Raw genomic sequence first — 12,442 nt, 5'->3', positions numbered from 1 at the left:
TTCATAACTTCGAATATGGAACAGCTTGGATTACAAAATCCACATTGAATAACCACATGTAGGTATAGAAATAGAGTGGATTAAAATCATAACAAGAAAGAAAAGCTAACTTCGGGTGGGACCGAAGTGATATACCCTTGCGGCTAAGATTGGAGTTTGTGTCCATTTATCGTGATGAAGTTTTCGATATAGGGTCCACAATGATGGCTATATCTTCCCCAATTCTCATCCGATTCTCAAGCGGAGTACCTTAAACGATTTCTAGATCGATTCGCCATCATTCTGCATCAAAATCCTGAGACGAAATTTTTTTTTAGATTTTTTGTTCATTTTTTCTGATGGGATCCCTTGAAAATGGGGTTTTCCCCTATAGGGTCCACTGTGATGGCTATATCTTCCCCAATTCCCATTCGATTCTCAAGCGGAGTACCTTAAACGATTTCTAGATCGATTCGCCATCATTCTGCATCAAAATCCTGAGACGAAATTTTTTTTTAGATTTTTTGTTCATTTTTTCTGATGGGATCCCTTGAAAATGGGGTTTTCCTCCATAGGGTCCACTGTGATGGCTATATCTTCCCCAATTCTCATCCGATTCTCAAGCGGAGTACCTTAAACGATTTCTAGATCGATTCGCCATCATTCTGCATCAAAATCTTGAGACAAAATATTTTTCAGATTTTTTGTTAATTTTTCCTGATGGTGGATGGTGGGGATGGTGTTTTCCCCTATAGGGTCCACAGTGTTGACCAAAATTATAATTCCCTCTGCAAGGGTATAACATATAAAGAAAGAAATATATAAAGGAAAGGAAGGAAATAAATTAAAGAAATAAAAACACATTTAGGATTATGCTTCTCACAGTTTAATTTATAATTCATAATGACAATAACTATCGTATTCGTATTAAATATAAGAATATGCTTTATGTATAATTTTCGTATTTTATAATTTAGATGCAAGGGAGTTGCTTGATCGTTCAGTTTCAGTTGCTCGTCAGTTACGTATAAATATATATATATTTATATATATTATATATTTTATTTATATATAATTTTTGTATAAATGTAGTTAAATTATAAAACACTAAGATGCGACACTGCCGTGTGTAATTCAACTAATTAGACGTTAGTAATCATCGATCGATTGTAAAAATAATGCAAGGAGTAGGCATAATCGTATCCTAGGAATATCCTGCGGGGGATAAACACCATTAAGTGGGTTAGACGACATCTAGCATAGGCAATGGATAGTTGCTTTCGTTAGTTGATGATTTACGGGGTTTATTTCGGGGGATGAGTATTTCGTTAGCTCTCGAGTTTTTGGATTGAAACTTTAACAAACGCTTGACTATGGCCAGTTTGGGTTGGAATCTCCATCGATTAAACATACATATATATACAATCTGGGCTGGGGGGACTGGACTTAAGCTAGTGATCCTGCGATCCTGGATTGGGCAGATCGGTTCGAATCCATGGCTGTCGTTGAAGACTTGGCTACGATATATAAGCAATTGGTTTTATGGCGCTTTTGAGTTGACTAGAAGGTATATGGGTGTGGAAAATTATATATCGTACTATGGGGCTTCCTTCAGGACTGATCTCCGGACTCGCCGCTCTCCCAATCCTCCTCCTGATCCTACCACAGCACATCATAGTCGTAGACATGCTCCGAGGAAGCGATGATCAGACACTTGACGAAGTCGTCCAGCGTCCGTTTTAGTTTCCACTTCTTGGGCTTCCCCAGCAGCTTCTCCAGCGGCTTCTTCGAGTGGCCTGGCTTCGGCTCTGGCTCCGTATCTGGTTCAGGCTTCACCTCCTTCCAGGGACTCGTGGATGTGGACTTGGTCAGTGGCGGCGGCGGTGGTGGTTGCGTGGTGTCCTGGATCGGTATATTGCAGTATATGTGGCGGCTGTGCTGCATCAAGGTCTGCAGCCTCTGCTGCTGGTAGTAGTGATTCAGGTTGGTCAGGTAGAAGAAGTCCGCATCGTTCACCACGTCGATCTCCGCATAGTTGTGGTCCATCTCCAGTCGCTGCTGCTCCGTCTTCTGCTTCTGATGACCCGATGCCTTGGCAAAGAGTTGGTCAAATCACATGTTTTCATCGAACTTGGCAAAGTTCGCCTCCTCGCCCCACTGGAACTTGCCACCGCCTCCGCCCCCGGACTCCGGCAGCTCTTCGAGGTGCTCCTTGGACTGCTCCTGGTCCGGCGACCGGAAGAACTCGTCGTCCTCGAAGGGATCTTCTTGCTTTTTGGCAAAAATATTCACAGACTCCGACTTCTTAATGAGCTCCTGGCGCTGCTGCAGCTTGCTGGTTCGCATATTCTGCTTTCGGCTCATGGCTCCTCCAGCTCCTCCAGCCGTGACCTGTTCCTTCTCGAAGTCAAAGGAGGCCTTGGCGAAGTCATCCTCGAAGGCGGCGTCATCGAACTGGGAGACCTTGACATTGTCATCAAAGCGTAGTTTCTGGGTGATCGGAGGAGTTGAAGTTGGTGGCGTGTCCGCTTCAAACTGCTCCCGCTTCTCGCGATCCGAGAAGTCGTTGGAGAAACGGAACAGGCTCTTGGATCCGCCGTTGTTGCCACTGCCGGAGACCTGGCCAGCTGGCGTGGAGGTGCAGCTGGATGCAGTGCCTGCCGGAGCTGGAGGCGGTGAGCTCTGATTGAAGTCGGACTCAAAACCGTCGTCGAAATTAAACTTGGAACTGGTCACCCCGGCAGAGGATTCACCGCCGCTCATCATCATGCCCCCGGGACCCGTACTGCTGGCATTGGAGCGCGGTGTCGGAGTAGGTGTCTGCTCGTAGCTGTCCACAAATCCGTAATCGCTGTTGACGACACCTACGCCGCCACGGTTCCGGTTCTGACCCGGTAACTTGCCCAGCGCCGGCGGTGGCTGATGCCGTTCCATGTGCCGTCGCTCGCTCTCCATCATCCGCTGATGCATCTCGTGCCTTCTGCGATTCAGCCTCTCGAACTTGTCCTCATCCGTAGGCGGCTCATCGTCCACGTAGTCCTCGTCGTCGTCATCATCTTCGTCGTCCACTTCGTCGTTCCGCTGGCCGGGTGGACCCATATAGTCATAGTTATCCCTCATACCAGGACGACCGTAGCGGGAAGGTGGCACAGCCGAGCCGGGATTGGTGCCCATATTGGCCAAATCCTTGGCACTGCGGGCACGTGTCTTCTTGCGGAATCTTTAAGGAAATATTGGATATAGTCTGTATTCTTAATGGAAGAATAATCCTCTCACCTTCGCTCCTTTTCACCGTCTGAGGGAGTTTGTCCCAAAGCTGCCGCCCGACGACTTTCGGCCAGGCGCCTCTCCGTTTCCGCAGCACTGGCTGGACGCTTCCAGGATTTCTGGCCCGGCAAAGTAGGTTCTGAAAGAGGATTCCCATAGTCAGGAGGTCTGTCAGGAGATTCGATTTGAAAACTCACCCTCTCCATCCCATGGACTGGAACCGCTGCTCTTCCGCAGTCTCTGTGAGCCACCAGCAGCACTGGAGGGCAGTACCACATCCCCTCCCAACTGGCTGGGCCGCTGCAGACTCCGGACACCTGGCCGCTGCTGGAAGTCCTGCTCCGAATCCTGCTCGTAGTCTATGTCACCGCTAATGCGCAGCTTTCCCGACGTGGTCGTGGGCTTCCGCAGGGACCGCGTCTTCATCTGTTCGCGATCCCGCTCCCGATCCCTGTCCCTCTCCCCGCGGTAGTCTTCGCGGCTGTCCAAGCTCCCGTAGACATCGTTGCCGCTGCCAAAGCTGCGACGCCGTCGATTGGCGCTCTCGTAGGATTCCAGGCTCTCGCGATCGAAGGACTTGCGGTCACGGTCCCGATCCCTTTCCCGGTCGTACATGTAGTCGGCACCACCTCTTCCGGGCTTGTAGGCCATGGGCGAACGTCCGCCGCGCTCCTCGTACACGTTTTCGTAGTCGAAATCGTAGCTGGGACGAGCGTAGTCCCGGTACTCCCGGTCCCTGTCCCGTTCCCTCTCACGCTCCCGATCCCTGTCCCGGTGGTCGCTGCGGTACTTGCTCCTCAGCTGACCGCGTTTGTCGTAGATGGGCGGCGGTGGTCCATAGCTGGAACGTTCATAGGAAGCCCTCTCGAAGGACCTGGCCCTAGCCTGCTCGATCTCCTGCGGCGACCAGGTATGATGAGCCGGATGGTGATACCAGCTGGGGGAATCTGCAAGGTGAAGGATACATGGTTATTGAAGAATTTGGAGTATATTTTTGAAGAACCCACCTAGATCGAAGTTATCCCTGCTGCGAGAGAGTCCATGCTTGAACTTCCTTTGCTGTTGCTGCTGCTGCTGATCCCGACGAGCCATGAACTCCGCATCGTAGCTGAAATTAGGGACATTAGGATAAGGATTCTCAGGCTTAATCTTATAATCTTACTCGTAATCCTCGTCGCAGGAGTTCATCCTCCTGGCGTGCCGCATGTAGTAGCCATGCCGATCTGGCGGTGGCTGCATCGGCGGCTGGTGAGGATGGGCCATTTGGGCGGCGGCCAATTGGCGTCGCTTCAGATACTCGGGGGTCTCGTCGTCCCAGGGACTGAGATCACGTGACGAGGAGGACGTCTGCTGGCGCTCTTTCTTCGCCCAACGGCGCTGCTGCTTAGACCAACCATCGTCCCGAGGATCGGAGCTGCAGGGCGACTCCACCGTGTCTGGCTGGGAAGTGTTCGAAGCGGGAGGTGGCGGGGGTGGAAGAGTAAGCCGGGCCTTGCCCTTGTTCTTGGGCGAGTCGAAGGTGGCCCAGGACTGGGCGGACTGCTTCTCCCGATCCCGATCCCCTATTTGCTTGGTGGCCGTGTCGATGAGCTGGGAGACGGCCGATAGCTGGGAGGGCACCGGCGAAGGACCGCCGCCCAGGACCGGCTTCTGGAGGGGAATGGGTGAGGTGCTGACATCGTTGAACTGCGAGGGAGTGTGCAGGCCGGGAGCTCCGCGCGATGGAGCCGCCGAGGATGTGGCCGGTGACACGCGCTCCCTAGAGTCCAGGGAGAGATTCGATATGGCCCGATGCATCAGCTCGTCGATTTCGATGTCGTCCTTGGTTCCGGCCCCAGGGGGACCTGTTAGGACCGACAAGAATTTCTGATCCTGCTTGGGGGTCAACGACTGAGGCTGAGGAGGCGGCTGGGGCAGATCCTCCAAAACAGGAGCAGCGGTGTCCAGCTGTTGCGTGGAAGTGGACAGCTTCTCGTACTGATCCTGGCCGCTCACCGGCTCAGCATCCTTCTCATTGCTGTCCAGACTACTCTCCCCGGCCGCGTCGGCATCTTCGTCCTCGTCGTCGTCGTCCACAGTCAGGGCGGAGGAGGAGGGTTCAGCGGGAAAGCCTCTGCTATCTACCAGACCCCGTCGATCCCTAACTTGGCTATGCCCGTGATCCTGATGGTCCATTATCTGGCGCAGATCGTGGTCCTCGTTGAACTCATCGCTGAACTCTGGAAAGTCCTGCAGCAGGTCCTTCTCGGGCTGAGCAGAAGCCACTGGTGGTGAAGGCTTGTCGAAGAGGTTCTCCACCAGGATGATGTCCCTCAAGGCGGCGTACCGATCCTTGGCCTGGGCCACTACTTCCGTAATTTTCGTGTCGATCTTGGGAGCCGGAGCGACCTCCAGGGCATCGATTGGCAGCTCTGGGGCAACGCTGGTCACCTCCAAGCACTCTGGTGCTTCCTTAATCAGACTCTCGTCCACTGGCGGGGGAGTTAGGTCGCCCATTAGGTCTGTTTCCTGCTGCTGCTGCTGGAGCTCCTGGTCGATGATCTCGCGGAAGACTGCATACCGATCCGCTGGCGGCACAATGGGAGCTGATAATGCTCCTGCTCCCGGCATAGGAGTGGGAACGGGTGCGTCGTTGAAGTTGGCAAAGTTGGCCACGAAAGTGGAGTCCGAACTGGAAGCGGGAAGCACCTCGTCCTCGCCAAAGGTGTCATCGAACTTGGCCACAAAGGAGGTTTGCTGATCGAAGTTGACTTTGAAAACGGCGGCCGTGGAGGGCGGAGCGGCTGGCGGTGGAGGATTGGCTGGCGAAGATCTCCGCTCTGGTTGGCTGCTGACCTGGCTCTTCTCGCTGGACAGATACTCCGAGAGGTAGGCAGTAAGTTGGACCAGGGTCATGGTGCTCAGCTTGCTGGCGGGAACATTCAGCTTGACGGCCAACTCGTCCATGCCCAGGGTGAGGAGCTGGGTGAGGGTGATGTCGGGTGCCAGGGGGGCGCTGCTCTCCAGGACTTGACCCTGCACCTGGGCCTGAGCTTGGGCCTGCAGGATCTCCGCCTTGTTCTCGTAGATATCTTGCGGCCTGCCCAACGAAGCCTGTCTCTGGGGTCTCGACCTGACCGAGGATCCCTGGCTGGGCGGCGGAAGCAGAGGCGGTGGTCCTCCCAGCGGCGCTAGGTAGTCATCCTCGGTGTGTCCCGGCTTTCGGGGTCTTCCCGGACCCGGGAAATTGCCATCGGAACGACCCACGCGACGCGATGGCAATGGAATGGGCGGTGCATCCGCGGACGAGGATGGAGTTCTCCTCACTTGGCTGCTGCTGTTCAGGTACTCGTACCTTCCAGCCGCTTGCTGGGGAGTTGGAATGGCGGGCGTGGGACGAATGACCAGGTCGCTGAACTGCTTCTTCGGCGGCAGCGGCGGCGGTTCGGAGTACGGAGCCGAGTCCGGACGCGGTGGCGGCTCAGGAGCTGCCTCTGTCTCGCTCAAGGAGTCGCTCTCCTGCAGACGCCGCATATTGACACTCGATCCGATGTCGGAGGACTTGCCAAAGGCCCGCGACTGGCCAAACAGATGCGGCATCTTCTTGTTGCTAATACTGGAGATCACGTCCAGGGGTCCGCCACTGGGCAGAGCTGACACCGCGGCCAAGGGACGATTCCTCACCGTGCTGGAGGATATGGCCGCTGCCGGTGGCTGCTGGAGCTCGAGCTCTTTCTCCGGCGGCAACTGCACCTGGAGCGGCCCGTTGAAGACGTTCGGCTTGGCGTCCGTGGGGACCGAAGGAGCCGGCACTGACGGCGGAGCCTCAAACTCAAAGGCGTCCAGCTTGGCGAAGAGGTCGCCCTCCTGGAAGGGGTCCGGATCACTCTTCTTGCGCGTCGGGGAGAACGGATCCGTGTCGCGGGGCAGCAGAACCGGATCGGCCGCCTGGACATGGCCATGGGGATCCTCCAGGGAAGTCAGCGTAGGTGGTTCTGCGGTATAATAGTGGCCGGTGGGATTAGGCGGATTAGTGACTTGGCCGAGCAGCAGTTTCAGCTCAGCGCTGGTGGAGATTGCATGGGAAATGGAAGTGGAGGCGGGAGCGGGAGTGGGAGCGGGAGCAGGGAAGGAAATGGGAGCTGAGGAGACGGAGACGGAGGACAGAAGCTGGCCGAGACTGGCGGCGGTGCTAGCGGTGGTGGTTAGTGAGTTAACCGAGTTCTGGGCCCCCAGCGAGTTGCCTGCGGTGGTGCAAGTGCAAACTTTAGCGAGCTCTTCGCTCCAAGAAACCCTCTGGATGCACAGAGAAAAAAAAAGGACTCAACCATTTACGAAGAGGACACTTTTTTTTTCTCTGTGCAGGATCAGAGGGGGTGCTGCTTTAAAGCGATCGTGAAATTTGGTTAGTACCTGCGGTGATGTTAGTAGCTGTGGTGGTGGTGGTTGTGGTGGAGATGGTGGTGCTGTCCTCCGGAAAGAAGCCGTCCGGCTGGCCCATGGACTGGCCCAGACCGAGACCCGCCTGGCTGCCGGAGCTGAGCTCCTTGAGCAGTTTCTTGGGCGGATTCTTGAGCTCTTGGAAGAAGTACTTCTTATCCACATACGGCCTGGTGCGTCCCGTGCCCAGCGGATCCAGATCCGTGAACGCATCTGCACGACATGGAACGGAAGGCAGAGAGTGGAGAGAGTGGAAAGAGTGGGAGAGTATCAGTGCTGTTCCAGACTCCAGAAGGAGACTCCTCCAAAATCGGAGGTGGCACAAAATCAAACTCAAACAAACTCAAACTCAACATTCGTGTTTGGGGGAAAAGTAGATCAGAAGTAGACTCTTCGAATAGAACCGAAGATTGTTTTTTTGGAAACAAAACGGGGAGGTAGCACAAGGTGTTAATGGTAATTAAATGCTTTGTGGGGTTAATGTGGGGATTAAATAAAATTATAATAGTTGGGTTATCGGGTTACAAAATCAAGATGAATGTTCGAACGAAAGAGCTGCCTGTTTACAACTTCGTGTAAGAGACTTCCACACCCAAAAGATTCAATTCAGTTCAATTAATTTGACCCGCGACTTCTCCCAATTGTTCCCTTGCGGGAAGACACGATCACAGACAGCTCTTTCATCGCTCAACTGGGAACGAGAAATCTCACAAAGAAGCTATGAAATGGAAACTAAAATGAAGACTAGACTGGCGGGACTTACCCAGCGACAACACTGTGGCGGCCTGATCTTCGCTGCTCAATGCCTGGCCCAGAACGGAGCCTGATCCCAAACCAATATCCAGATCTCCCAGCGTTCCAGATCCTCCCATCTCTGTTAGTTGCTGGGTCGGCGTGGCTGTGGATTCGCTGGATGCCAGGGGTGCCATGGTCATAATAGAGCCTAGTCCGGCGGCGGTGCCCACTTTGGTGGTGTCGAAGACGTCGTTCTGCTGCTCCAGTTCCTGCAGCCAGTTGTCATCGTCGTTGTCCACCACCTGGGCTGCCGGCGACTGGGAACTGCTGGCACCTGGAGCCGGCGATAGCATCGCATCCAGGCTGGCCGCCGTCTCTGGGGTCTTATTTGGCTTGTGGCGATTGCGTCCGGAGTCGGGCGGCGGTGGCAGGATGTTGTACGAGGGCACGTAGATGAAAGAGTCCCCGAAGGGATCGTCTTCGCTGGCGGATTTGGCCAAAGTGGGATGACCGCTGGAAGCGGGGTCATTGGGAGTAATGCGCTCCATTTGGCTGATGCCCCGCTGCAGGGAGGTGAGCTCCTGCTCCAGGTCCACCAAATCGGCCACGGACTCGGGGGAGATCTGTAAGAAATCGAAAGTAATCAGTAAATGGTCTTGAGGATGTTATTCTGGAGGATATACTTCTTTGGCCGCCGATCCCGATGCCTTGGCCACGTCGAGAGTCACTCCCAGCCGGCTAGTTCCATTGGAGGCCGAGTTGAGGCTGCCTCCCAGCAAGGTGAGTGCATGCCCGCCACTAGATACACCGCTGGCCAGGTCGCCATGCCCGCCAAGACCCAGACCGACGCCGCCCAGGCCGGCGGACTTCAGCGAGGACAGGGAGGCCAGCTGGCTGGCGTGATCGTGCAGGGATTTCCCCTGGATCTGCTGGCGCGCCATCTCGATCTCCTTCTTCTTCAGCTCGAAGACCACCTGGAAGAGGTCACGCATCGCCAGCACCACCTGGCTGGCCGCCTTGTCCGTCTTGATGCCGAAGAACCGATGGCCGCTGTCCGGTGACCCAAAGATGTACCCGAACGCCCTGGAATCGGTCATGTCCTGGGCAATGAACGAGATCTTGTGGACGGGATGATGGTACAAGGAGTCGCCCGTCTTCTCATCCCTCAACCTCAGTCCATCGATGGTCACATGAATGGTTATCCTCTGCTTGTGTTCGCCGGCAGCCCGTATGGCCATCTTGAGGTCCTGCAACGCCTCCTGGCACATCCTATCGCCTCGCGCCTCGCCCACCTCCAGAATGCCGATGAGCTTGGCCTTGAACTGAACGCCATCGCCGAAAAATCGTCCCGGATCATTGCGATCTGAAAAATACAGAAAGTACACCGGAATGAGTATATGTTTTTTTTTCAATTCGAAATTTCTTTGTTTTCTGAAAATTGTTTTATTTTTTTGGTGCAGTGGTCACTCGGGCAGTGAGGTGAACCTTGAGATTTTAGGGTGCGGGCCTAACTATACTATATGTAGATATAAGAAAATCAATCTAGTGTGAAAATGTAGTTACTACTTATATGTAGTTACTAAATTTATTTACAAATAAATTAGTTTAATGCACTAACTTAGTTGTAAATACTTTATGTTCTTCTTTTTTATTTATTTTGATATCTAATCTATACAGTATATTAATAATAGGTGCATATATACATATTAGTAATATATGAAAGAATTTTCTCTTATCTATACTATTCTATACTAATACTACTGTTTGTTTTTGAATTTTTGGAAATACATAATTTTAATTGAGCGGAACCCCATCTATTTTTATAGGTATATTGGAAATATTTCTCTATTTCTGGCACTTTTTTTTAGTAATTATTCGCTTGGCTGCATTTTTGTAGAATCTATTGAATGATTTCAGTGTTTATAAATATATATTTTTAAATAAATAAGTAACAAGTAAATATATACTTATAGTATAGAACTAGAAGTAGTAGGTCTTCTATAAAATTTAAGGCCTAAAAGGGTTTTTAAATGGCAATACATAGATGAGACAATTATGTGAATAAATGCTACAAATTTAAAAGAAATTTTAAGAATGGAACTATAATCTTGCTGATATATATTTTAAGACAGAGTTTTAATGTATCTTTCCATTCATAGATTACTAAAAACTAACTCCAAACCCTACTAGAACTGTATATACCTATCCAGGGTATCTATGTATCTTAGTATCTAAGTATCTGCGTATCTCTCGCGTGTATCTTGAAATTTTAGACCGCCTGTCTCACTTGGGAGGGACCACTGTTTGTTATTTGTGTATTTGTTTAGTTTGTTTTTTTGCTAACGTTTTGCGTAATTCGTTTCCTCAGTCGCTGTTCCGCCACCACTGCCGCTGCCGCCGACGCCAAAGGTGCTGGAGAGATTGGAGGAGGCTGTGGACAGCTTGGCCACCAGGGATTTGACCATGATTTGGATCTCACCGGATGGCTCCTAGCCACTGACTACTGACTACCAGAGTGGTGGTGTCAGTTTCTGTTTGGGTGACACTGCCATTTGGATCAGGGAGGTGGTGGTGGGTGGTTAGCACAGATAGAGACACACACAAACAATGAGAATTGTATTCCAGAACGATTTTTCACGACTATAGATTTAATTAAATTCGAGCAACAACAAAAAGAAGACGATCCGAACCGAGATCATGGAATGAATGGCAACGAATGAGAGAATATTTTTGCGCGTTCGATGCTAGTGAGTGCTGTTGCTGTAGATTCTCTTCTGGGACGTTCTTCTCTTTTTCCATGTATGTGTTTCTTCTCAGTGTACTGGATTGTCGCAGTTTGTTCAATTCAAATAACAAACAAAAACACTCATACGCACGGGTATACACAAATTTCACTCTATTATTTTAGTTTCATTTTCTGAATTTTCTATCTAATGGATGTACTCATTTTTAGTGGATTTTGCGCCAGCAAATTGTTGTGGCTCTTTGTTGTTTTTGCTGGAGAATTGCACCACCTGCCGACAACAGCGACGCCGGCGCAGCAGCTGCTACTCGATCAAGCATTCGATTGGTTCCAGGTTCAGTTCAGGTAAGCCGCCAATCGATAGTCTGGCTTAAACCGATCGGTCAGGCGGGTGAACCAAAACTGGTTTTAATATATCAGAGTTTGAACTTATGATATCATAGTTTAATGTGATTAAAAATAATATTTCCTTAAAATACTAATTAATTAGATCTCCTTGTACTTACATTTACAAGGACTCGTTTTCTTGCGCAGCGTTTGCATGGTGCTTAGGAAAAGCTGATTGGCATTCGTGTAAGGATTCCTTTGGCCTCGTATTATGTTGCGTATAATGACTATGCCTGAGCTCCTCTAAGGGCGGAATGTTTTATCGTTATTATTTTATGTACTACTTTGCGTAATACTCGTTGTTTTTACTATGATTGTGCTTTTGTTTACACTTGTTCCTGTTTTTTTTTAAGAGAGCCTATTTTTGTTGTTATTGTGGCACTCGGGCACTACGCGCCGGCTGGGATTATTGATTTTTCAATGGGGCATGCATCTGTGTGCGTGTTTACTTCCACTTTGCCTACTTTCAGGCGACATGGGGGTTGGGGTTGCAGCAACTACGCCTATCATCATGCAGCATTAATTTTTCTATAATATTACGGTTTATATCTAGATTCGTTGTCACGATTTTCAGATTTTCCAATTACACTATTTCCGGTCCATTGAATGTCTTTGTCTGCCCACAAAAAAAATGAATGAGAAGACAAAGAATTGATTGACACACTCCCGGTTCTGGGGCAGGGCGAAGCCAATTCGAAAGCTTCTACTTTTATTCGCTATTTACACAATTGGGTATTTTTTTGCTTTTTCTAAAGCCTTGGCCAAAATTTCCACTTAGAATTGTCGCACATTAATTGCGATTTTCTTGTGTTTCCCTGACAATTTTAGTTTTACGCCCTAGGAGCTGCAGGAAATGGACACACACAAAAAATTCGATAGTAAAACTCCAAGGATACAAGGGTGGTGGGCGTG

The 12,442-nt window shown here is 50.8% G+C and overlaps 2 protein-coding genes across 7 annotated transcripts; both read right to left on the bottom strand.

The window, feature by feature from the left end:
- Window positions 1–859: 859 nt before the first annotated feature.
- Window positions 860–2,025, bottom strand: LOC108119086 (uncharacterized). Its single transcript, XM_017232087.3, has one exon. The coding sequence runs from the start codon at window positions 2,023–2,025 to the stop codon at window positions 1,639–1,641; it is 387 nt and encodes a 128-aa protein (XP_017087576.2). The 3' UTR covers window positions 860–1,638.
- A 66-nt stretch (window positions 2,026–2,091) lies between these two features.
- On the bottom strand, window positions 2,092–12,234 carry Dab (DAB adaptor protein). Of its 6 annotated transcripts, none has more exons than XM_070279689.1 (9): window positions 11,650–12,234; window positions 9,084–9,763; window positions 8,429–9,023; window positions 7,639–7,878; window positions 4,409–7,469; window positions 4,254–4,354; window positions 3,444–4,193; window positions 3,256–3,385; window positions 2,092–3,199 (listed from the first exon to the last, which is right to left on the bottom strand). In XM_070279689.1, exons 1-9 carry the CDS (start codon window positions 11,684–11,686, stop codon window positions 2,092–2,094), a joined length of 6,702 nt encoding a protein of 2,233 aa, XP_070135790.1. In that variant the 5' UTR covers window positions 11,687–12,234. The 6 variants fall into 6 exon arrangements, with proteins under 6 accessions (XP_070135790.1, XP_070135789.1, XP_017087567.2 ...); XM_070279688.1 differs by lacking the exon at window positions 11,650–12,234 and adding an exon at window positions 10,745–11,448; XM_017232078.3 differs by lacking the exon at window positions 11,650–12,234 and adding an exon at window positions 10,745–11,448 and having other exon boundaries at window positions 4,409–7,220.
- Between the last annotated feature and the right edge of the window lie 208 nt (window positions 12,235–12,442).

Source organism: Drosophila bipectinata, chromosome 3L, assembly GCF_030179905.1.
Source record: "Drosophila bipectinata strain 14024-0381.07 chromosome 3L, DbipHiC1v2, whole genome shotgun sequence".
In the NCBI taxonomy this organism is placed as follows: Eukaryota; Metazoa; Arthropoda; class Insecta; order Diptera; family Drosophilidae; genus Drosophila; species Drosophila bipectinata.
The sequence above is the reverse complement of the archived record's forward strand: the minus strand, read 5'-3'. Positions and strand labels throughout refer to the sequence as shown.